At 40.7% G+C, this 24947-nt stretch overlaps 1 protein-coding gene across 2 annotated transcripts in view; it reads left to right on the forward strand.

The window, feature by feature from the left end:
• The window catches only part of ABCA5 (ATP binding cassette subfamily A member 5), a 1006180-nt gene that overhangs the window by 188739 nt on the left and 792494 nt on the right, over nucleotides 1-24947 (forward strand). For both annotated transcript variants that reach the window (XM_069199839.1, XM_069199840.1), the window contains exons 3-5: nucleotides 9281-9485; nucleotides 12570-12731; nucleotides 20432-20523. In XM_069199839.1, coding sequence (XP_069055940.1) covers nucleotides 9281-9485; nucleotides 12570-12731; nucleotides 20432-20523 — 459 coding nt within the window. The remainder of the gene's footprint in view (nucleotides 1-9280; nucleotides 9486-12569; nucleotides 12732-20431; nucleotides 20524-24947) is intronic.

Consider the following 24947-nt stretch of genomic DNA (forward strand, 5'->3'; position numbering starts at 1 on the left):
AAAAAAGCAGTCACAGACATGGAGGTCTGCTGTCTCCAGCAGGCCACCATCCCTGTGAGTGCAGGGAATCGCAAGGGGGTCGCAAATTGCGACCCACCTCATTAATATTAATGAGGTGGGTCTTTGCGACTCAGTTGCAATGCGCAGAAGGTGTAAATCATATCTTCCTACATCTGGCCCTAATTTCTTTAAAATTCTGCGAACTGATACCTTGTCTGTATTATTCCTAAAATATTTTGAAACCGGACTGTTCTGCGAACGAGTATGATCTTAGCTTTCCTTTCAGATTTAAAGATACTGTCACTTGCCCAAATCAGTTTGACACATTTTTCAGATTGCAAATCGAAGGTTCAGAATGGGACCTCAAATTTAACACTATTTAGTTCCACTGGAATAGACTTGTAACCAACAGATGACCTGTACATGTACAGGTTTTGTCTAAAGCGTCCGTTCCACCAGCAACTAGATTATAACCTGGGTATAATACAGGTTCTCCTTTGACAGTGACTATTTACAGAGTAAGGAAGTCCTTACAATTTTGCTGCAAGACAGATAACGATTTCTAAAGAAACAGTATCCTATAATTTTCTTTGAAAGAAACAAATACAAAGCATGCTCCTTTCTGTTGCTGAAGATCCTCATCTCATTTGGCTGCTGCATGGTGTAATTTCACAGCTCTTCTATGGTATGAACTCATGCTTTACACATTCAAACAACATGCTTGTAACTTTCTTTTTGAATTACATTGCTGGGCTAATGACAATCCTGCATTTATTAGCACATTTTCCCTTTTTAGTCATTTGGTACAATTACTTCTTTTTTAATCTACCCTATTCCTGGTGCCTGCAATCCTTTATATCCTCCTCTTGATTGTAAACTCCTAGCTATATCTGCTGTTTTAAATTCCTGCTCATCACACATTGTTAAAAAAATAAAAAAGCTGTATAATTCAAGCAAATGAATCCTTTCGTGGATTAATCCAAGGCTCCATGTTTTGGCTGGTGGTTCGAAAATAGTAAAATATTGTGGAATTACATCTTTTCCTCCACTAATAAAGGTTTGTCGAAATATGACATGATAAATATGCACCTTGATACATTAAATAAACTCACAGCTTTTCTAGCTCAGAAAGAGGTACTATTTACCTTGGTGGCTGAGACATTTGCTCTTCTAATAGCCAGTTCTACCAATGAGATCAAGTGCCTCCTACAAACTAAATTTCCATCACATTTTGTTGACTGATTACCCACAGTCTTCCATGTCTTAAAACAGGGTGTGACCAATGTTTTAAAACTATTGGATCTGGCTTATTGACTGGCTTAAAGTCTATTTTTGGATTAATTCCTTTAATTTGTAGTTCTTTGTTTTAAAATCAATTGGGTGGAATATCGGTTTCTCATTGTGTGGGGTGGAATTTTATTTTGTTGAATATAACTGCATTAACAACGGAAATGCACCATATCCAAGTGAGTATCAATGTTGCAAAGCTACTGCATTCTGTCGCGGACAACTGCTTGCTAAACCAAATGCACACTGGTCTCTGTTTTCACAAACTTCAACTTCCTCAAGTAAGACATTTATTTCAATGAATGAATTGATTTCAAACTGTTATTGTGTGCATTCAGTTGGATCTACAAGCAGTTCCTCCTGTTGACTGATGGGAACTAACTCAACCAATCAGAGAACATGAGGTGTTCTGCAACTGTCCATTGTCTAAGCTGCTGTGTTTGAATCTTAACTTGTGTTGAAGTGCTGACACATGTGGGATTAACAAGCTCACCTTGCTTGGATGCATTCGTTCTTGCTTTACAAATTACTCCAAGAACTTCAGCTGTTCCTTCGACTCCCCCTCTGATGTTATATTCATTTAAGATTTCAAGATCTCAGTTTTTAATTGCATCCTAGCTTCAGTAGAGTAGAAGAGTACCATTATCATTGCGCTTAGTTCCTGTATTTATGACTTACTGATAAAAGTGAGATTTGTTGTACGTCATTGACTCCCTATATGATTCTCTCTTCAACACTGCAGATTTGAAAGTTTTCAACTGTTTTAGAAGGAAATTAACTCAGTAAAACAAGAGATAAACAATCGGAAGCTATTGATGTTTGCCTTTTAAAGCTAGCTTTTTTGCTTTTTCATCCCTTTTGAAGTTTTTGTCTTGCACCATGCTGCATATAGTCAAATTAGACATAACTTATTTTTGCCTGGAATTTTCATTCATCAGTGCGCATAGGCATATATCCACACATATTCAATAGAATTGTTGCTCTGTCTCCATACACTTTGCATTTTTACTTATAGAACCCTATTGAATTTCAATATTCATGTGTGCAAGTTCATATTTTTCATTGGTAAATGTGTGCTGCATTTATTGTTGTTTGTGTATGTACTACATATAAAGTTTGCTTTATCTTTTGATCAGTTATTCTTATATGTATTAATGTGATTTATAACGTGTGATAGAATTTAGTGAAGGGGCAACAGAATTATTATGCTAATTCTTGCATTTTACATCATTCATCAAGCATGTCCGTTTCAAAGTCACTGGAAACGTGTATTTAAGCCTGGTGTAGACATGTATTATGTAGAGAGGATTCTTCAGCTTCCTGGGAGATTGGTTCATGTGAGCTGAACTGCAGACATCCTCAGCAAAGGCCAACTACATACTCCCTGAAGCCAGCTTGATCTCTATTGCATGGGGAACACCAAAACTAGTACAGAAAGACAACGAATGACCTTCTTGAAGAACAGAACAACATGCTTATTGTTCAGCTAAGGTATGGGGGCTAGAGACCACCTCAAGACACCCAGGCACTTTTGGTGCAGAGACAGGTTAGCTAGGAGCTAGAAGGGAGAGATTGGTTAACAAAGACTGATTCAAACATTCAACACAATGCAATACTGAAACTCTATCACAGTGTTGCAATAATTATTAATATTTTGTTATTCATTATGCGTTCATTGCGCTTTTGTAATTTATAGTTAGATTTGTGAAAATAAACTGTACTAGGTGATGAAAGTCAACCAGAGGTGAGGCAGTAGTGGTCCTTGTTCACCGCACAAACCTAAATGAATTAGTTCAGGCAATAATACTCACTCTCAAAGATTCTACACCTAAGACCTCCTTTCTCCACTAGATTTCTCAATTAGCATGCAAGAGAAGCACTCAAAAATGCATTCAATATGGCAGTCATTATATCCCATATGTTTACAATCATTAATAAGTGTAACAATGAAAAATATAGCTGTCCGTCTTCAGCTGTCTAATTCCATCCACAAACTGTTGTTCCTCACTGCAATTACATCGTACTCTGATCATTTTTTTATACGACATTCCTCTTATAACAGACTTGAGGTGTGCGCTACCAGCCCTCAAAACAGATTTCTAACCCCTTCTATGCCGTGGACGTAATGGTTACATCCACCGGCATAGTGCTCCCATGCCGAGGACCTAACCATTACGTCCTCGGCACTGAGCACAGAGGGAGCCCTAGGGCTTCCCTCCCACCCCCCAAGGCAGGGATGGAAGGGGAAGCCCTTCCCCTTCCATCCCCAACCCCCCCCCAGTGACGTCTGATGACATCAGCACGTATTCGCGCGCTGACCTCATCAGAGGCCACTTCTCCCTCAGCTTCCAGCGCGATCGGAATAGAAATGCTTTGCATTTCTCTTCCGATCATGTGATGGGGGCCTGAGAGGCTTCAAAGGGAAGGAAAGGAATTTCCTTCCCTTTGAAGTCTCCCAGAGCGTTTCTGAAGCCGGATCGTAAAGTGTTCCGGCTTCTGAGATAACCACTAGACACCAGGGATCATTTTTTTTTTTTTTTTTTAGAGTTGGAGAGCGACCCCTTAGGCAAGGGTCGCTCCCTTAGGGGGCACATTATATGTAGGCCTTTTCTGCCCCTCTTGGGGGCAGATAGGCCTATTTTATGAGGCGAGTCTGCCCCTAAGGTGGGCAGAAACCACAAGACACCAGGAAGGTTTTTTTTTATGGTGAATTCACAGAAAGGGAGTGACCCCTTAGGCAAGGGTCGTCCCCCCGGGGGGGGAGGCAAATTTATTTTAGGCCATTTCTGCCCCCCCGGAGGCAGATCGACCTATTGTTATTAGGCTGATCTGCCCCCTGGAGGCCAGAAACCTCTAGGCGCCAGAGATCATTTTATTTATTTATTTTTGTTTTGTGTTTTTAGAGGTGGGGAGCGACCCCTTAGGCAAGGGTTGCTCCCCTGGCGGGGGCAATTTTTTTTTGGGCCATTTCTGCTCCCCTTGGGGGCAGATCAGCGTATTTCTATTAGGCCGATCTGCCCCCAGGGGGCAGAAACCACTTAGGTACCAGGGATTGGTGTGTGTGTATCAGTGTTTTCTTTAGGGGGCAGCCCCTTGGGTAAGGGTCGCTCCTCATGTGGGCACATAATTGTTGGCCATATGATTGGCCTATTTTTGGAAGGCCCATCGGCCCCCAAGGGTGGGGGGGGCAGAAAGCCCACCAGAGACCAGGGAAGTTTTTTTTTCCCAAAATAAGAAGGGGGGTATGGCCATACCCCCACCCCAAATAAATGGGGCCAAAGTTGTTTTGTCTACAAGTGGGCAGATGGGGCAATTACCCCTGATCCACAACCCGGGGGGCATAAAGTCTTCTAGATGCAAGGGAATTAAAAACAAAACAAAAAACAGCGGGGTGGTGGCTACCAACCAGTATGGGCCTTGTTATGCCCCCATCCCAACTTAAGGGGGTAACAGTCTTTCAGCTCTCCCCCGCACTCTGAAACATCTTATTCCACAGCAAGCAAGAAGACGTTTGATTATTTTGGGTTTTGGTTTTACATTTGGGCCATGAGAGCTTGGCTAACTCTCAAAATTGTCCCACTTGGAATGGTGAGAGCTGCACTTAATGAACTTTGGGACGCTGCCATGGAGAAAAATCCACAAGACCTAGACACATCTGAAAACTAAACATCTGTGTGATTCCAGGGTGGTGTGTTTCACATGCACCTGCACCATTTTCTTAGCCACAATGCCCTGCAAACCTCCAACTTTGCTGGAAATCACACATTTTCCCAAGTTTTTGTGATGGAACCTTTCGGAATCTGCAGGAATCCACAAAATTCCTACCACCCAGCATTGTCTCATCTATAACGATAAAAATTCTGCTGAACTTGTCAGCCTAAAAATGTTTTTTTTCAAACTGCCCTTTTGGACCTGCTTTGGTTCCCCCTCAATTTCAACATGTTTTTGGCTCTTCCCTGTCACAAGCACTTGGCCCACCTACACAAATGAGGTATTATTTTTACTGGGAGACTGAGGGGAACGTTGTTTGGTATGAAATTCGTCCCAGTGCGGTGATCCCGCACAGAAATGTGGGAAAAATGTTTTTTTTTTTTTTTTTAGCTAAATTTGAAGTTTGCTGAGGATTCTGGGTAAGAAAACATTGGGGGATCCACGCAAGTCACACCTCCCTGGACCCCCTCGGGTGTCTAGTTTTCAAAAATGTCTGTATTTGGTAGGTTTCCCTCGATGGCTGCTGAGCCCAGGACCAAAAATGCAGGTGCCACCCCCGCAAAAACAGTTTTGTATTTGATAATTTTGATGTGTCCAGATAGTGTTTTGGGGCATTTGCTTTTGCGGGCAGTAGGCCTACCCACAAAAGTGAGGTACCATTTTTATCTGGAAATTCGGGGGAACGCTGGGTGGAAGGAACTTTGTGGCTCTTCTCTGATTCCAGAACTTTCTGTCACCAAAATTATAGAAAAAAACGTGTTTTTTGGGCCAAATTGTGAGGTTTGCAAAGGATTCTGGGTACCAGAACATGGTCCGAGCCCCACAAGCCACCCCATCTTGGATTCCCCTAGGTGTCTAGTTTTTAAAAATGCACAGTTTTGCTAGGTTTCCCTAGGTGCCGGCTGAACTAGAGGCCAAAATCCACAGCTAGGCACTTTACAAAAAACAGCTCTGTTTTCTTTGGGAAAATGTGATGTGTCCACGTTGTGTTTTGGGGCATTTCCTGACGTGGGCGCTAGGTCTACCCATGCAAGTGAGGTACCATTTTTATTGGAAGACTTGAGGGAACACAGAATAGCAAAACAAGTGGTATTACCCCTTGTCTTTCTCTACATTTTTTCCTTCCAAATGTAGGACAGTGTGTAAAAAAGACGTCTATTTGAGAAATGTCCTGTAATTCACATGCTAATATGGGCACCCTGGAATTCAGAGATATGCAAATAACCACTGCTTCTCAACACCTTATCTTGTTTCCTTGATACTTATTTTTCACTCCTTATATTTCACCAAATGAATTGTTGTATCCCCGGTATAGAATGAAAACCCATTGCAAGGTGCAGCTCATTTATTGGCTCTGGGTACCTAGGGTTCTTGATGAACCTACAAGCCCAATATTTCCCAGCAACCAAAGAGTCCAGCTGACAGAACGGTATATTGCTTTAAAAAATCTGACATCGCAGGAAAAAGTTACAGAGTAAAACGTGGAGAAAAATGGCTGGTTTTTTTCACCTCAATTTCAATATTGTTTTATTTCAGCTGTTATTTTCTGTAGGAAACACTTGTAGGGACTGCACAAATGACCCCTTGCTGAATTCAGAATTTTGTCTACGTTTCAGAAATGTTTAGCTTTCTGGGATCCAGCATTGGTTTCTCACTCATTGCTGTCACTAACTGGAAGGAGGCTGAAAGCACAAAAAATAGTAAAAATGGGGTATGTCCTGGTAAAATGTCAAAATTGTGTTGAAAAATTGGGTTTTCTAATTCAAGTTTGCCTGTTCCTGAAAGCTGGTAAGATGGTGATTTTACCACCGCAAACCCTTTGTTAATGCCATTTTCGGGGGAAAAACACGAGCCTTCTCCTGCAGCCCTTTTTTCACCTTTAAAAAAAAAAAAAAATTGCTGTATTTTGGCTAATTTCTTGGTCTCCTTCAGGGAAACTCACAAAGTCTAGGTACCTCTAGAATCCCTAGTATGTTGGGAAAAAAGGCCGCAAATTTGGCCTGGGTAGCTTATGTGGAGAAAAAGTTATGAGAGCGTAAGCGCGAACTGCCCCAAATAGCCCAAAAAAGGGTCAGCACAGTAGGGGAAAAGCCCTGGCAGCAAAGGGGCTAAAAAGCTGACCCCTTTCTAAAAAGATGCGTTGTACTCTAACAAAAGAAACAGTATTCATCCACTTTGCCCCTACCATCCACCAAATGGCAGTTTCAAGAAGACTATACAGCAGCCCTGTTTGTCAGAAAGGATGTAATTGAATGTCTAAGGAAGCCTCTTTCCTTTTTCCCCAGTTCAGTGTCTGGATTACCTCTCTCCAGTCTCAACTTCACCTCCTTCTTGTGCAGATAAACATGTTAGGGGGCTTCCAAAAGGGAACCCACAGGTCTGAGTCACTATGGCTCACACAGGCAGTCTTGCACTGTGTAACACATTTCTTACACACAACATTAATTCATCCATGCGGTCGGCAACTTTGTACCAGGATTCTGCGATCATAGTTAGTAACAGGAATTCACATTAGTGAGCCAGTAGGCTCACACACTCGTGATTCAGGTTAAAGCCTGCCCACACTAAGATCACTACAAAACACAGTATGCTGCCATTACTGTGCTACAGGTATGAACTTGTTAGGGGACAGTAGTCCTCTGCAACTACTCAGGGCACGCTTGGTGCACCCTTCAGGTCTATGACAGGTGCAGGTCAAGACTCCTGTAAAAGGCAGGTTTAGGTCTCTACACATGCACACTAGATTGTGTGGGCTTAAGAATCAACAGGTAAAAATTGTTTAATTAGATAACCCATTGGATATAGATTCTTTAGAAATCAGGGACTGAAACCTCCGTCCACCAACCTCTTGATAGGGTGGCCACTGCCTACGCGGCGAGCTCCCTGCCAGAGCTATTATGGGTTTTCTGCTAGGTCGGCAGGCAGAAAGTGTCCGCCCGCTGGCCTAGCGAGAAACAGGCAACAGCATTCTCTCTGGCTCATAATTGAGCAGGTAGCAATGCTGTTGCCTGCAGGGTGCACCAGCACCCCCGCAATGTTCACTGTTTGAAAGCAGACAGTGAACATTGTGATGGTGGTGGCCGGGGGGGGGGGGCCTGCACTGCCCAGCACCTGATCTCCGCCAGCCTTTTTATGGTGGTGCTACCACCATGAAACCACTGGCGGAGAACAAGGTCGTAATCCCCAGTACAGTGCTGCCCTGGAGGATTAGGATCTCTGCCAGACCGCCGGGAGGTTCCTTTGCGGTCCAACCGCCAGCGTTGTAATGTGGCGGTCAGACCGCCGCTGCGAGTGTGGTGGTCTATAGACCACCACACTCGTAATAAGGCCCAAAGATTCATAGTGCCCTTAAAGTTGTGGTTGCTGCACTCTCTTGCCATTAATATGAATTAGGCAGAGTTCCATGTGGAGATTCCCAGCAGCTGGAATTACATCCACGGAGTTCCACCTATTATTAGTTGGATCCCTCGGAATGGGGAATAACTGCGGGCACAGAATTATACTGAGGAATTCTGCATGTTATTGCCTATTCCAAGGGGGTTAACGCTCCCATTTACCAGTTGTTCTGTGCAGCTGTTAAATGGTAGAAGGGGTTTTCCTGGGGCGCTAGCACAGGGATTGAAGTAGGGGGGACTTGCAGGGCACTGGAGGTAAAGGGTTAAAAGAGTTTTGACAGGGGGAACAATTGCATGCTCAACCGGCCAAAGAATAATGTTGTCAGGGTCTGGGGAATGAGATTTGACTGCCTCATGCGATTTAAACCTCTGAAATTATCGTCCGTTATCATTGGGACAAGTTTTCCTGCAGCTGGACAAACTGGGAACAAGCTCAGTGGGCCTTTGGTGACGAGATGGACTGCAATTACAGAGCCATGTAAAGAAAGTTGAAATAGGCGATGAAAAGGGTATTGCATGAAGATCCAGCAACCACCAAAAATAGTCTGTACACTGATCTGTGAGACCAGCCCTTCGGGCATTGCCAGATTGACCGATAGGCCAGTCCGGTCCTGCTCTTGCTATGAAAACATAATTGAAAGTAATTAATATTTTAGAGAGAGAGAGTGCACATTACCTCTTTCATTATACAAATTAGTACTCCGCTGAGGAAGATGTTCCGGCAGTGATGTTTTTGAAGTAAACTCATGTGGTTGCAGAGATACTGCCTTCACAGAATGTGGTGTGCAGGAAGTTGTGTGTGATGATAGTGAAACTGGCAGCAGATACCATGCAAGTTGCTAAAACATATTTCCTCTTATTAATATTTTCTCTTTTTTCCTTTACAGGAAATCCTTTTCCCGCTATTTTTGCTCCTTTTGTTAATGTTTCTAAGTTTAATGCATCCAAATAAACATTATAATGCAATGCCCAGCACAATACTTGGATCCCTGCATGAATATTTGACGTCGGACCTCACTCTCGGGTACATGCCGGTGAACAACTTGACTAGCAGAATCATGAATTTGATGTACTCTGACTGTTTATCAAGGGGTAGGTAAATCATGATATTTTTATGAGTCGATTTTTTTTCGAATACATTTCTACTAAAAAAAATTCGGTAAACCATGAACCATGTTTTGTTATTTGCTGATGTAGTCTACTTTCTGCGGTGCTTTTTAACTGTTTTCTGTTAATTGGTTTTACTTACTTATTTAAAATTCCTAACCAGTAGATATGACTGTTACGTTATCCAGGATACATTGGCACAACCAGATAATGGCAGAAATAAAAAGTAAAATCATTACATTTCTCGGTTGGTTTAGTTTAAAGAGCGAGGTGTACGTTTTACATGTGGAGTTACACCCATGAATGCACTCTACGCCAGAATGAGGGCTTGGCCATGGGTGATATTAGTGTTAAATCCCATGTGGTTCTGAGTTAATGTTCACTCAGTTTCTAACAAATGGTCTGATCTAGACGAAATGTAGGACCCAAAGTGTCCTATGCTTGTAGGACATTCTTGAACTGTTGTTTTCGTTTGAAACTACAAAGTTGCACCATATCTTACACGAGTAGATAAATGCGTTTTTGCTACCAGATGCTTCTCAGAACAAAGCATACGCAATGCTCCCTTTGTTGAAATGGAGTTCTTGCAGTCTAAAACCAAAGCTGTACTATATCTAGCTTTTTGAATGCAGTCTACTCTTAAAACGAAATCTCCAAAGTTTTGCAATGTGATAACATATGCATAGCAGGGATGGGACAGATAAGTGAAACCAAAAAGTGGCACACCTGATCAAACAAGACTCTGTACAGTGAATTAAATTTCAGGGTAGATCCCAGAGTTCCAGATTGCTATTCTATGGATAGCCTTAATCCACATATGTGAATGGAAGAAAGTTTCAAGATCCGGAAGCTCCTGAAAACCAAACCTTTCAAATATATCTTCTGCTAAGCTCAATGTTCTCATTAGAAAGACTGAAGAATCGAGGTTCATCCAGGTTCATCCTGCGCATTCGGCAATGCTGAAACTGTAATGTACTTTGAACTTTTCATTATTGCCCCCTTTTTGCTGGGACATGTGTAGATGTGGCCTAGTGTGTATAGGTGTAGATATGGAGAAATATATATATATATATATATATATATCAAGACCAAAGCGGTTCCAATTCAAAGGCACCGCGCTCTCAATACCGGTGCTACCGCTTTGGGCGAGCCAATCCCATGCGAATTTGATGTATATCAAGAATTAGCAGTGCACTCCATCAAGGGGAAAGAAAAAATCTCGTTTTTATTTCTCTTTGAAGACTGAAAACAAAAAGAACAACGCGTTTCGACCGTATGGTCTTCTTCGAGTTTGAAATCGAAGAAGACCATATGGTCGAAACTCGTTGTTCTTTTTGTTTTCAGTCTTCAAAGAGAAATAAAAATGAGATTTTTTCTTTCCCCTTGATGGAGTGCACTGCTAATTCTTGGTATACATATATATATTATATATATATATATATATATATGTGTGTGTGTACATTTATTTATATATATCCGACACCAAGCTTTGCCAATGCTCCTGAGCTCAATATGGTAGCCCAGGCATGGGTCCGGCAACCCATCCAACATCAGCGCACATTATCCAATACACACAGATACGCCTGGACACTGCAGAGGTTGCTTAACATGTTTTCATGGATACTTCTCCCCAAAGCGTTTGGCCCAGCGTTGGGAGGAAGCCTCTATTTATTTATATATATATATATATATATATATATATACACACACACACACACACACATACATATTTATTTATATCAGTTTCTTCCTTTGATGAAGAGGACCATATGTATTAATGTAAACCAATTTTCTCAAAAAAATGCATGCAAAGACAAGGGATGGACGCTTTGTTAATAAGATCAAGATTGGTGGTGTACTCGTGAATGTTGGATTTATTTTCGTTTCTCTCTAGCTCTCCTGACTTGCAAAAAAGATTTTCTTAAATCCTTCAATCAACTGAGGTTGCCCTTTTGAAGTTGCATCGCACCTACGACATGTATACTCCAGGTGTTCAGCTGGTTTTGTTAGACCTCTCATTTTCGTAATGAAATAACAAATTTTTCATTGCTGTTGTCTTCAAATATTTTCATGAACAAACACAGTTGAAGGATTTTAGGTTCCGTGGAGTGCAGTTGATCAAGCTCAGATCTGGATAAGACATTAAATCTGAAGCTGAGAAACCACCTTAATGTAGTTCCTGTATAGTGTTAGACTTCGGCCCTCATTATGAGTCTGGTGGTTTTAAGTCTGCTAGACCTGTGGTGGTGTTCTCACTGTGGACGGGCCAGCTCTGAAGACTGTCAAATTACAAGTTCAGCGGTTTGGTGATACTCCGCCCGTCCCGTTGCTTTTCTGCAGTCCGCAGGGCTGGAGGTGAGCACCTCCGGCCCGGCGGATGCCACAATACCGCTAGCAGTATTACAAAGCGGAGGACTGCCAGCATCTTTCTGGCGGTCGCACCGCCAGAAAAAGCTGGCGGTCTTGTATCCCGGCGACAGGAATCTGCACTCCTGTCACCGGGATACTCCTGCGCACATGTCCACATACCCGCACACATGCACCCACATACTCCCTCACATAAACACCCCCCCACTCATCCCATTCACACTAATATACATACACAAACACCACACTCACCCATGCATTCTCGTCCGTCGAGAAGGTCGTCCTGGAGGGGACAGGTCCCCTCCATCAGGACACTGCCACGCCGTATTACATGGCGGTCTTTCGGTGGCTGCGGCTTCAGCGGTCTTATGAAAAGATGTAATGAGGGCCTATATTTTAGGATCCATATTGGTTGAGAACAGAAAGACACCTGATAATGTGACAGACTGATCATAGTCTGTGGAGTTCACTAGTTCAGATATATGTACGGTTTAGATATATGTATAGTTTAGAGTTCTGAGTCCGTCTTCAATTAGCTTGATTACCAAGGTAAAAAGAGATTTTTTGGTGATGCCTGTGGCTGTCCATCTCCACAGGCAAAAGCCATCCATTGTTTCTGCTGTGTATGTCCATGCCCTGCTATTTGATGATTTGATTGTTCTATATCGATTGCATTTCCATCACATATTCTTCTTTTTGCAGACATTGTCATAGAGGAATTTGCCAGTGAAGAAGATATGCGGGAGGCCAGCATTTCCAATCAAGGAAAATTTGTCGGTCTTGTTTTCAATGATGCCATGTCATATCAGCTCAGGTTCTTTCCAGATTCTGTTCCAGCCTCCGTTGTTTTCACTGACTCTCGAGGTATGTGATAGATATATCTGGTGCTGCTATTTTGTTCCCCCAGACCATTTCCCTGTTGTCATACTCGCAAACAATATTCTGACCAGTCTAATTTGTTAGCCACTTTACAGGAAATTTCAAGAGCTCGTTTTGATGGCCTGTGCGTTATATGCCTTTTTAGAGGGCATAAAATGTCTTCTCACAACACCCACACCCCACTATCCACATGCATACCTGCATACTGTGTTAACAGTAAATTAAATCACCTTTTGAGAAAATGGATAGCGCCTCCCTAAAATATCTGATTTTAAAAGTGGTTTGTCCTTTCCACATTATTTTAAATTCTTGCCATTCTTTCCTAACCTGCAGGTATTGCAGATTGTATCTTTCGTGCTTTGGGTGTCAGGCAAACTCTTTAGTATTGCATAGATAAAATTAAGCTCATAATGTGAATGCACCAACTTTCTCCCATGCTCCGTATTTGCTTAGAACCACGTCTTGAAGCAGCCAATTGCAAGGTGGATTGTTCAACGTATTGAGTTGTAGAGCTTGTTATACTAAGACTAGACTTCACTAGTTAAAAATCATTTGATTGTTTTTTGGGTGTCAGAAATATGCAGGGTAGTGAATTGAATGTCTCCCCGGTGCCTAGCGTCAGTTTCCTGCCTAGAAGCTGGGTTTCCGGCACTGCTGTGCTTTAGAAATAAAACAGACTACAGGGTATTACTGTATACATCAAACTAACTAAGGGGGTGACTGCTGAGTATATGGCGCTCCTACTTTAAAAAATTAATTGAACACAAATCTAAAGCACGGTGCAAAGGACAGGGGTTACACCCACTATATCCCCCAAAAACGATAACAAAAAGTTATCAACACAAAAAATACTATACCTCTGCACACATGAACAATATGAATTTCTTCAAAATCAGTTAAATTAGAGTACTTAAAGTAAATTATATATCATCAGAATATTAACATTCAAATATTTAAATTAATGCAGTCTTAACCTCCTAACATATATATTCCAATATAAATGGTCCTGGATCCAACATCTATAAAAGTTCATTTCAAATTTTATTTCTCCAGAATCCAAATATTCTCTACCAAACATCCAATGTGTGTTTCCTATATAATTGATCCCAAAGATTAGCAATTCAGTCCATCATCACCATCCAGTATATATTTCCTATGTATATTAATCCAAAGATTAACAAATTAGTCCATCATCAAGGTCGTATTTCCTATGTACTTGATCCCAAAGATTAACAATTCAGTCCATCATCAAGGTCAACACATGTTTCATCCGGGGAGTCCCCCTAGGACATCTTCAGGACCTCCTGTGATAACATATTCATAAATGATGTTATACAAAAATTTACAATATGTCTATTTACAGTTGAATACCCGTCCAATTTAAGATTTGTTTATATTAAGTTACACTGCGAGATATAGAATTAATTCAAATTCAAACAGTGGGAACCTGAGTGATTATTACTATTAGTAGTACAATCCATTTAAATTAACCATTCTAGATCATACAATTACACCATTGCAAGTGATATAACCACCCACTTGTCATCAAAAACATGCAAATCTCCTACATAAGATATCGTGGTCCCAGTGTGTTTCTACGAAAGAACCAAATATATTCCCATAATGATCCACAATAGGTGATTCATAGTCAAACAGATCGTACCTCCAATCACTTATATGCTTGACAGAGACACAAGAATATATCCTTAAGTATCCTGGTTTCTACTGTATCCAGCTGTAACACAAACAGTTTATCATATATATCATTACATAGACAAAAAGCCCTACTCAAGGTTCACAAATAAGGCTTTCATTACATTAGAAATATAATTGAATCACACTCACCACTTCATGTGTATATCTAAATCATCTCCAAATCTTGCGTACTGATCTCTCTATTCCTGCAAAAATCGTATTAAAATTAAACTAGCAAGGATTCTCCCCTCCTAGTAAAACGTCCTCCATGTCATCAATTGTTCGGAATAGACAATTCCCCACTACACCAAAATCACATGTACTTACCAACTCTGTATGCGAGTACGCTCCGAAATTATGGAAGCCGAAGCTCCCTGCGTTCGATCTATTTCAGCGTCTCTCTAATAACTAAAAAGAGAAGACTGACTACAAAAAACTACCATCCATACTTCCGGGATGGTAGAAAGTAAAGACAGACTCTGGTAACGTCGTTTACAGTCTGCTCCTTCATTTTCCTGATCATAACATCGAGGTGTTCACACCTCGATCTGCTATATTCATTTTCTATTAAATAAATGGGCACGATAGAATCCATATGTTCTCTTCATTAGGTTAGGTAATATTACGAATATAGCAGCCGATTATAATGCCTCCTATCAAAGCCTATGTTATCTTTAAATAATATAACTACCCTCCGTAATATTCTAAACAGTAGTACTAAAAAGACTTAATAACTCTGATAAATACCCCAAAGAATCACAAGTAAGGATTAAACTATCCTTATTTTAAATAATATCACAGTATAAAAATTGAAATGCACCTATACTAAGTAAATATCTGTACTTCTATGGGGCATATCTATTTATGTTCATGGGTAATTGACACATTAGAATTATGACCAATGATATTATCGAGCTAATCCCTCCTATTCCGGAAAAGGTAGTGCATGATCTAAGTTACAAACCCAATAGCTAAAAATCCTGTCATTAGATTAATTTAAATGGAGAGGGAGATTCATTTCTCACATATACTTAATTATTAGTACTAAGATCATCTTATTAATTTCCATATCTCTCAATATGTCTTCACTTATACTGGGCTATCTATCTCCCAAAAAGTATTCCAATTCATGATCGGTATTGAGACCACATTCCACCGCTCCAAATCTCATGATCCATCTAGATTCCCTTCTCCGTAGTTCCAATTCTCTATTACCTCCTCGTGGGTTCATCTTACAATGATCAAAACCTATAAATTTAAACATTTTGTGAACACCCTGAGCTTTACATATTTTCATGTGGGATGCTATAGGGTAGCGTTCGTCCTCTTGATTAATCGCCCTCCAGTGTTCTGAAATCCTCACTTTCAATGGACGAATTGTACTGCCTATATACATTTTCTCACATTTACAAATAAGCATATAGATAAAATATTTCGTATTGCAATCTATGTGTGATCTTATAGGGACTCTATTTATTATTACTGTATACATGTTCGAGCAAGGCTGGAGGCCCCAATGGGGCAAACAAGATAGGAAAGTCTGATTGCTGGTACTCATATTTCACTCCGATTGGTCAAAGAAGGATACGATTTTCAGTGTGAGTCTCAAAAATTTCCAAGCTGCAAAATGTAAAAACCTCTTTGTTAAAACCATAGATTTTTACCTTAATACTATTCTAAGTTCATGTGACACCCTTGCACCTTCTCAGTTTTGAGTAATGTTGGCACTCTGCTTACATTATGCTTCACATATTCTGTGATGTCAGGAAAAGATAGATCTGTAGATGGTGGATATGTTGTGCACTTCAGGCCGATTCCCTCAGGGGTCTAATAAACTCCGTCTAAAACATGAATTCATATAAACAGTTTTTTTTCTAAGTCCATCCATTAAGTAGTTGAATGATGCACCATGTGGAAAAATAGGCTAGTCTCATGGTGAAAAAGTTTTTTAATGTACATTTTTCTTTTACCAAAAATAGTACCTGACCTTCTGAGGTCTCAGAAAGTGCTGCTTCCTTTCCTTTCCTTTTTTCCTCAAAGACAGAGTAGAGGTTTCATGGTCTGGTATCAAGAAGACCACTCAGCTACTCTGTGGAGAAGGTCCTAACAGCATAGAATGGACGAGCAACTTTTGTTTAGATTGCCTGCCTCAAAAAGAAAGATATTTGTATGAAAGCAGACTATTTCGTGATAGAAGCCCTGTGCCAAGAATTAGCCACTTTAAGGTATAGTGGTTAATTCATGGTGGGGCAAGGCAACCACATCTGATCTGTGGTGCTGAGAGATGTTCCAGTTCTAAATATTTGCCTAGGGGACCACATTGTTATCAGTGCATACTTTTGCAAACCATTCCTTTCTCATCTGATGTGCGTGGTCGGGACTAGAACAGTCATCCACATGTTTTTAGTTTAAAACTTGCCTTTGCTCCTCTGGCTTTTTTCCTTGACAGACTCTTCTTTAAAGTATTCTTCCTAAGACTATGGGCCTTATTACGAGTGTGGCGGTCTGACTGCCACATAACAACCCTGGTGGTAAAACCGCCAGGAAACTGCCAGCTACACCAGGATCTTGGATCCTGGCAGTCTGGCAGTGGCAGAGATCCTAATCTGCCAGGGCAGCTCTGCAAGCAGTGCTGCCCTGGGAATTACAACCTGGTTCTGCACCAGCGGTTTCATGGCGGTAGCACCACCATGAAACGGCTGGTGGAGAACAGGTTTCAGGGGACCACAGGGGGGTCCCTGCACTGCCCATGTGCTTGGCATGGGCAGTCCAGAGACTCCCGTTACAAGCACCATCACAGTGTTCACTGTCTGTTTTGCTGACAGTGAACATTGCGAGTGTGCTGGTGCACCCTGCAGGAGACCGCATTGCTGCCGGCTCGTTTATGAGCTGGAGACAATGCTGTAGCCCGTTTCCTGCTAGGCCAGCGGACGGAACCTTAGGTTACCGCCCACCGACCTAACAGAAAACCCATAATAGCTCCGGTGGGGAGGTCGCCGCATAGGTAGTGATCACCCTGTCGGGAGTTTCCGGCAAACTCATAATGGGGATCTATGAATCTGTAGCAAGGCAAATCCATTAGAAGGAATATCTACTTAACTTTGATTAAAAAGGTCTTTCTTAAATTTACTTGATCTTCAGGTCGATTCCTTATAACCTTCCAACACCTTCACCTCCGAGGAGGTTTCTGTCCATCTAAAATATTGTTTCTGTTTGATACATTCATCTGCTTTTGTCTAGGCCTCTATTGAGTAGGTAAAAATAGTTGAAACTAATGTCACTGACGTAATCAGTTCTTAAATGGTTTTGCCACGTCACTTCAGGGTACATTGTCAAAGACCCCACAGTCAAGGCCACTCTCGCACCACCTGGCATCAGTGGATGTTACAAATCCTGATTGAATGTGACACATAGGGATATTGCTAAGATGGCTAAGATGTACTATACATCAGATAGAACATTACCAGAAGTAATTCACATTTCCATCACTACCTGTCCCTTACAGCAATGGATGGAGTATTGTATGCTAGAGTGGCCTATTTCTTCTTCAATCAGATCAACGTGTCTTAAATAATTATTTCACATTCAGGCTAGTAATTATAAGCATGACCACTGAAATCACGTATTTGCACAGCTGCTGCATTTTGTGCATACTCATGTATTTGCATGACTTGCAACACAAATAGTGTCTGTAGCTGACCAACAGTTAATAAAAATTGTGCACCTGCAATATAACACTGCATTGCAAAAGTAAACTGACATCTTAGCTGGGTGAGGCATAAAAGGTGCGAGGAGATTAACCAGATTATATTAAATGTCCCAAAATCACTTAGGGAAGGCCTTTGGTCTACAATACGAAACTTCAAAATGTTTTATTTTCCTATTTATGTAAGTTTAGTTGCAGATATTTCAAGAGAACACTGGGGGCCTGGTTCACAAAGGTAACTCACACACTTGAGTAAGTTTATCCTTTTGAGTCGGTTTACTTCTTTTTAGGTTTCAGAAATTCCAAGTAACCGTAATAAGTTCACAACTGCACTTGGCCAACCAATGGCAGCACCCTCTCATAGAAAATAACCGAGTTAGTGTCATAAAATAAATCCCTACAGGAAGTTGTTACATTAAAATAAATGATGTAAAATAGTTACAAATATGAATGAATGTAAAGTCATATAAAAGGCATATATAATAGCATATTTATTTATTATTTAATTATACATTGTATTCTATATTTAATTTTTTTTACCATTCATTTCATTAAAAAATTACATTAATTTTAATTAATTCTCTAAAACACTTTCAATAATTATTAATGCACATTTTGGGCCTCATTACGAGTCGGACCACCGCACTCGAGGCGGTCTTGCCGTCAGACCGCTGTCACCGCCGGTAACATGGGAACATTGTAATACGGCGGGGGATGAGGCAGCTGGGTTGACGGCTGCCTCGTTCCCATGAGTTTGGCGGTTGGCTCGCCTGACTGCCAAACTCGTAATAAGCCCCTATATTTTTATCTTTAGGTGGAAAATCTTTTTTTAATGTAAACTTCAGAACAATAATTTTATTTTAATTTATTTCCATTACGTAAAGTTACTGTAGCATATTTTGTATCTTGTTTTTTACTTTTAAAGTAGATATATATACAATGAATTTACATTCATATTTGATGTAATATTTTAATATAATATTTTTAAAACTTATTTTTGAGTTAAATACATTTTTACAATTTTCCCTATACCTTAGCATGCTGAGACTCCACAGTCGGGGCAAAACTGTCAGCAGGGTAACATATAGGAAAAATAAAAAAAAGCTTTATTTAACTCAAAAATAAACTACAGGTACAGCACTATTAAATTAAGGTTGAATCATAACTATACTGGAACTCTATTAAATTACAATTATTTTTCTGAAGTTTAAATAAAAAATATGGTTTTCTTCTAAAGAAAAAATATTGTAAAGGTGCAGTGATGTATAGAATTTAATAAAAACTAACATCATTATTTTCGAATAAACTATATCGTTGCATTCATTTTTAAATTCAGTATAGTTTATTAAAATAAATATTTTGTAATTAAATAAGAAATATGTATACAAAATATAAATTCAGTTTTTATGAATTTATATTTTAAGCTATTCTAAATAATTTCATTTAACATTGTTTCCTACAGGGTTTTATTTTAAGTTCCTTTGTTTTCTATGGAATGGTGTTACAATACTAGTGGCTGGCCATGTGTAGTTGTGGACATAATACAGTTTTTTTAGTAGTAACTTACACTTGGAGTTTGTGAATACGGAATAGTAGTAAACTTACTCAAAAGTGTGAAATTTCAGACTTTCGTGAATCCGGTCCTATTCGTTAAGAACAAATGCAAACATAACATTTCTTTTTAAGACTATTACATAACTGTTAAGTACACAATGCTGTTTTTCATGAGGAAAAGTTTTTCACGTGACCATGCAGAGTGGATAGAATAAAACTGAAACTGGATGGCAGTAAACAGGATATGTAGAACAAAAGGTGGCTATTATCGATTTCATGAAGTTAGGTATATGAAGGCTTGTTTTCTGCTCTGTTGCAAAATATTATAACATCTACACAAACTATTGTACTTAGTTTGCAGAAAGAATACTGTTAGTAAAATATATTTGTGCTAGTTAAACTAAATGTTGGTGAACGTAGTGTGAAAAACATGAAGACCTTATGAATGTGTATTTTTGCTCTTACGAAACCTCTGTTTCACTATATTGCTAACCTTTTGGAACAATAGATGTTTAAAAATGTGAAATATATAGATGATGATGATGAGGGCACAGAATATGTTCCGTATTATCTATGGTATGAGATGCCATACAATTTCCCTTTCTGTTTAGAATAAGTTAATCAAACATGCACTAATTTCCAGTGCCAAATATTGTTAATATCTGTCCTTTAGTAAATTATATTATGTATATATATTAACTATTTATATTGTTTTATATTGTTTTACCAGCCAACTGTTACTCCCTGGAATGTGATGCTGCTACGTATTTGCATTCAGAGTTCACAAGCTTTCAAGCCTGCATTGATTCTTCTATTATAAAGGTAAACATGAATACTGTGGTTCCCAAAATGTGCCCCAAACAAGACCCTAAGCTGCCTATAAGACTGTAGCAGAAGAAGCATTTTTCTTATACTTCCTGGTTCTTAAACAGTTTGACCCCTTTCTCGTTTGACTATGCCATTGGGATGGTTAGGATTGTTTTTGGCAACATCCGTGTGAAAATGGTGACTTTTAATTTACAATGTTATATATTTAGTTATTTAACACTAACAAAATGGTTCTCCTTTAGATATACTCATCTCCGCCAAAATACCATTATGCATAGAACATTTGCAAAAGGTAAAAATTAACAATGTTGTTACAGCTTGGCTGGGCTATAATTAAAGTGACATGTATCCCACTGCAGGCCAAATGGTGTTGCTGGGTGAAAAAAACATTGTAAGTTGGTGGTAGACCAGGGAACTGCAGACATTTTATAAAGGGCACTTTTTGTGAATCCTACTACCTTTCTCAGCAAAAGATAATCTTAGCACTCCTAGACATGAAACACCAAAATTTGCTCCTACTTCACAGAGAGCTCAGAGGTGTTACGAAGGACACAGTGTAGAAATAGAAAAAACAAAGTGATAACACAGGTATACAAACAAAATGGGAACTAAACATAGTTTACAAAGACTACGAAACTCTTTTATTGGTTAGGAATATACAGGGAGTGCAGAATTATTAGGCAAATGAGTATTTTGACCACATCATCCTCTTTATGCATGTTGTCTTACTCCAAGCTGTATAGGCTCGAAAGCCTACTACCAATTAAGCATATTAGGTGATGTGCATCTCTGTAATGAGAAGGGGTGTGGTCTAATGACATCAACACCCTATATCAGGTGTGCATAATTATTAGGCAACTTCCTTTCCTTTGGCAAAATGGGTCAAAAGAAGGACTTGACAGGCTCAGAAAAGTCAAAAATAGTGAGATATCTTGCAGAGGGATGCAGCACTCTTAAAATTGCAAAGCTTCTGAAGCGTGATCATCGAACAATCAAGCGTTTCATTCAAAATAGTCAACAGGGTCGCAAGAAGCGTGTGGAAAAACCAAGGCGCAAAATAACTGCCCATGAACTGAGAAAAGTCAAGCGTGCAGCTGCCACGATGCCACTTGCCACCAGTTTGGCCATATTTCAGAGCTGCAACATCACTGGAGTGCCCAAAAGCACAAGGTGTGCAATACTCAGAGACATGGCCAAGGTAAGAAAGGCTGAAAGACGACCACCACTGAACAAGACACACAAGCTGAAACGTCAAGACTGGGCCAAGAAATATCTCAAGACTGATTTTTATAAGGTTTTATGGACTGATGAAATGAGAGTGAGTCTTGATGGGCCAGATGGATGGGCCCGTGGCTGGATTGGTAAAGGGCAGAGAGCTCCAGTCCGACTCAGACGCCAGCAAGGTGGAGGTGGAGTACTGGTTTGGGCTGGTATCATCAAAGATGAGCTTGTGGGGCCTTTTCGGGTTGAGGATGGAGTCAAGCTCAACTCCCAGTCCTACTGCCAGTTTCTGGAAGACACCTTCTTCAAGCAGTGGTACAGGAACAAGTCTGCATCCTTCAAGAAAAACATGATTTTCATGCAGGACAATGCTCCATCACACGCGTCCAAGTACTCCACAGCGTGGCTGGCAAGAAAGGGTATAAAAGAAGGAAATCTAATGACATGGTCTCCTTGTTCACCTGATCTGAACCCCATTGAGAACCTGTGGTCCATCATCAAATGTGAGATTTACAAGGAGGGAAAACAGTACACCTCTCTGAACAGTGTCTGGGAGGCTGTGGTTGCTGCTGCACGCAATATTGATGGTGAACAGATCAAAACACTGACAGAATCCATGGATGGCAGGCTTTTGAGTGTCCTTGCAAAGAAAGGTGGCTATATTGGTCACTGATTTGTTTTTGTTTTGTTTTTGAATGTCAGAAATGTATATTTGTGAATGTTGAGATGTTATATTGGTTTCACTGGTAATAATAAATAATTGAAATGGGTATATATTTTTTTTTGTTAAGTTGCCTAATAATTATGCACAGTAATAGTCACCTGCACACACAGATATCCCCCTAACATAGCTAAAACTAAAAACAAACTAAAAACTACTTCCAAAAATATTCAGCTTTGATATTAATGAGTTTTTTGGGTTCATTGAGAACATGGTTGTTGTTCAATAATAAAATTAATCCTCAAAAATACAACTTGCCTAATAATTCTGCACTCCCTGTACAAGACATCTGTTGTTTTTTGCTGAGTTCCCTAAAACTTTTCACAAACATAGTTGGAGAATCTTTTTTTAAAACTATTTTTATAGTACTCCTAATACAGCATATACTAGCAATGAAAGCAGAGAATTTCATGTTGTGTACAGTCACAAAGATTTACATTGTTTAGGACGAAGGATACATACACATAAAGGAAGACACTTTTACAGCCCGTATCTGAGCGCAGAATTTTATTCCCTAATGACTTAGCAGAAGCGATCTACTCATCCCACTTCCTCCACTCAACCTACTTAGCATTAGGAGCCCCTAAATATGCGCCAGACCCCCAGACTTTCTCCCACTTCTTGGGGAGCCCCTCCTCTGGTAGACTACTTGTTCTGCCCTTTGACACCAAGGTCTGATTCCCAATCTTCAAGAGATAGAGGTGTTGCCTTATCCCGCCTCCGCACTATGATACGCTTGGGCACTCCGGCCACGTGCGCTATCCAGATCTTTTAGTACCTGGCCAGATTTCCTCCCCCGTGACCATTGAGAGGAGCCACTTAGCACTCATGGGAACCTCCAGGGACAAGACCTGGGACTTAGCGCCGTTACCCCCTACCAATATTTCTGTATCACCGGACTATCCATGGGATATGAAAAAATGTGCCCTCTTGTCTTTACCCACTGGAGGCACTGTGCCGTTACCGCTCTGCCTATCCGGTATAACAGAGTTCTCAAGTAGTAAGGTTTATGAAAAATTCTAAGTTACACAAGCCTAAACTGGACCCTAGTTGCTATTGCCCTTGGGCGCTGTATGGTTTCAACCCATTTGTCGTCATTGATGTCGTCGAGGTCTAGTGACCAGGAGTCCCTCAATGTCCCCAGTGGATCGGGGAAGTTGTTAACTAGCTTCCGGTATATTGTAGAGATCCCATTTTCAGGTATGGGCTCCATTAGTAAATGGTCTTCCATAGGCGATGACTCTGGTAGTTGTTAGCCCTCATGGATATGTTTTCGGAGAGCGTGGCCTAGATGGAGGTATTGAAAGTGTTCTGGTGCAGCTAGGTCATATTCGTGCCGAATGGCCTCGAACTGTATCAGGGCCTGGTCTCTCCATGCATCCCCCACATGTTCAATGCCTATTAGCTCCCATCTCGACAATCCCTCTAGTCTCCACACTTCATGGAGTAAAGTCACTGCCCCATAGTGGTGTCATGTTAGTGAGTTTTATCTTCCAGCCCTGATAGGTCGCGGACACCCTCCAAATCCTGACCACTGCCTGAGTGTGTGTTGACATGTCACATTCCCTATTCCTGCAATACTGGATTATCTTGTGCCCTCTGTGCCCCATGGTGTCTCTATCTACTCAGTACGCTGGTTACTGACTGTCTGAGGATACCCAGTCATTATCACTAAGAGCTGTGTCACCTAATAATACTGCAGAATGTCAGGGACTGCCAGCCCACTGTGAAATAATCCTTGCTGCAACTTTGTCAGTGCAGTGTGCCTCATGCTCAATCTTTCAGAATAACTCTGGGGGGACTTTGAATGGCATGTTTTGGAGCATGTAAAAGAAGCTCAGGAGCCCCATCATCTTAAATAGAGCTGCTCTGCCAATTAGGGACAGAGGTAGAGTTCGCCTGTGAGCTACGTCACATCGCAATCTGTCTAGTTGAACGTTTCTGCTTAGGAATTCTTGCGGGTCACGAGTGATGTACATCCCCAGGTATTGAAACCCCTTCAGCACCATCACAGGTGCTGTACAGTCGGAAGGGAGTTTCTGTGCCTTCCCCAGCAAAGAAAAACCAGTGTCCCACTTTATACTGTAGTCCAAGTAACTGCTGCAAATATGCAAGACCTGCATTAGCCAGGCAACTGAAAGGGGAGGCTGGGTAACATATAATAGGATGTTGTCTGCATATAGGAAGATTTGCTCTTCCCAGCCTCTGTCTGCTCTCCCGCCCCATGTCATTGGGTCTTGTCGTACCCAGGCTGCTAACGGTTCGAGCTCCAGTGCAAAGATCATGGGGGATAGGAGACATCCCTGTTGAGTCCCCTTGTGTAGGGCAAAGATGTAAAACGTCGGACCATTGACCCGTACTCTTGACAGCGATGTCTGGTATAAGAGACTGACCCATTTACAAACTTTTGGTCCAAAATCCGAGTCTAGCCAGCATGACAGATATGTAGTGCCATTCAATACTCTTGAATTCCATT

The sequence above is a fragment of the Pleurodeles waltl genome, chromosome 7, assembly GCF_031143425.1.
Source record: "Pleurodeles waltl isolate 20211129_DDA chromosome 7, aPleWal1.hap1.20221129, whole genome shotgun sequence".
NCBI lineage: Eukaryota > Metazoa > Chordata > Amphibia > Caudata > Salamandridae > Pleurodeles > Pleurodeles waltl.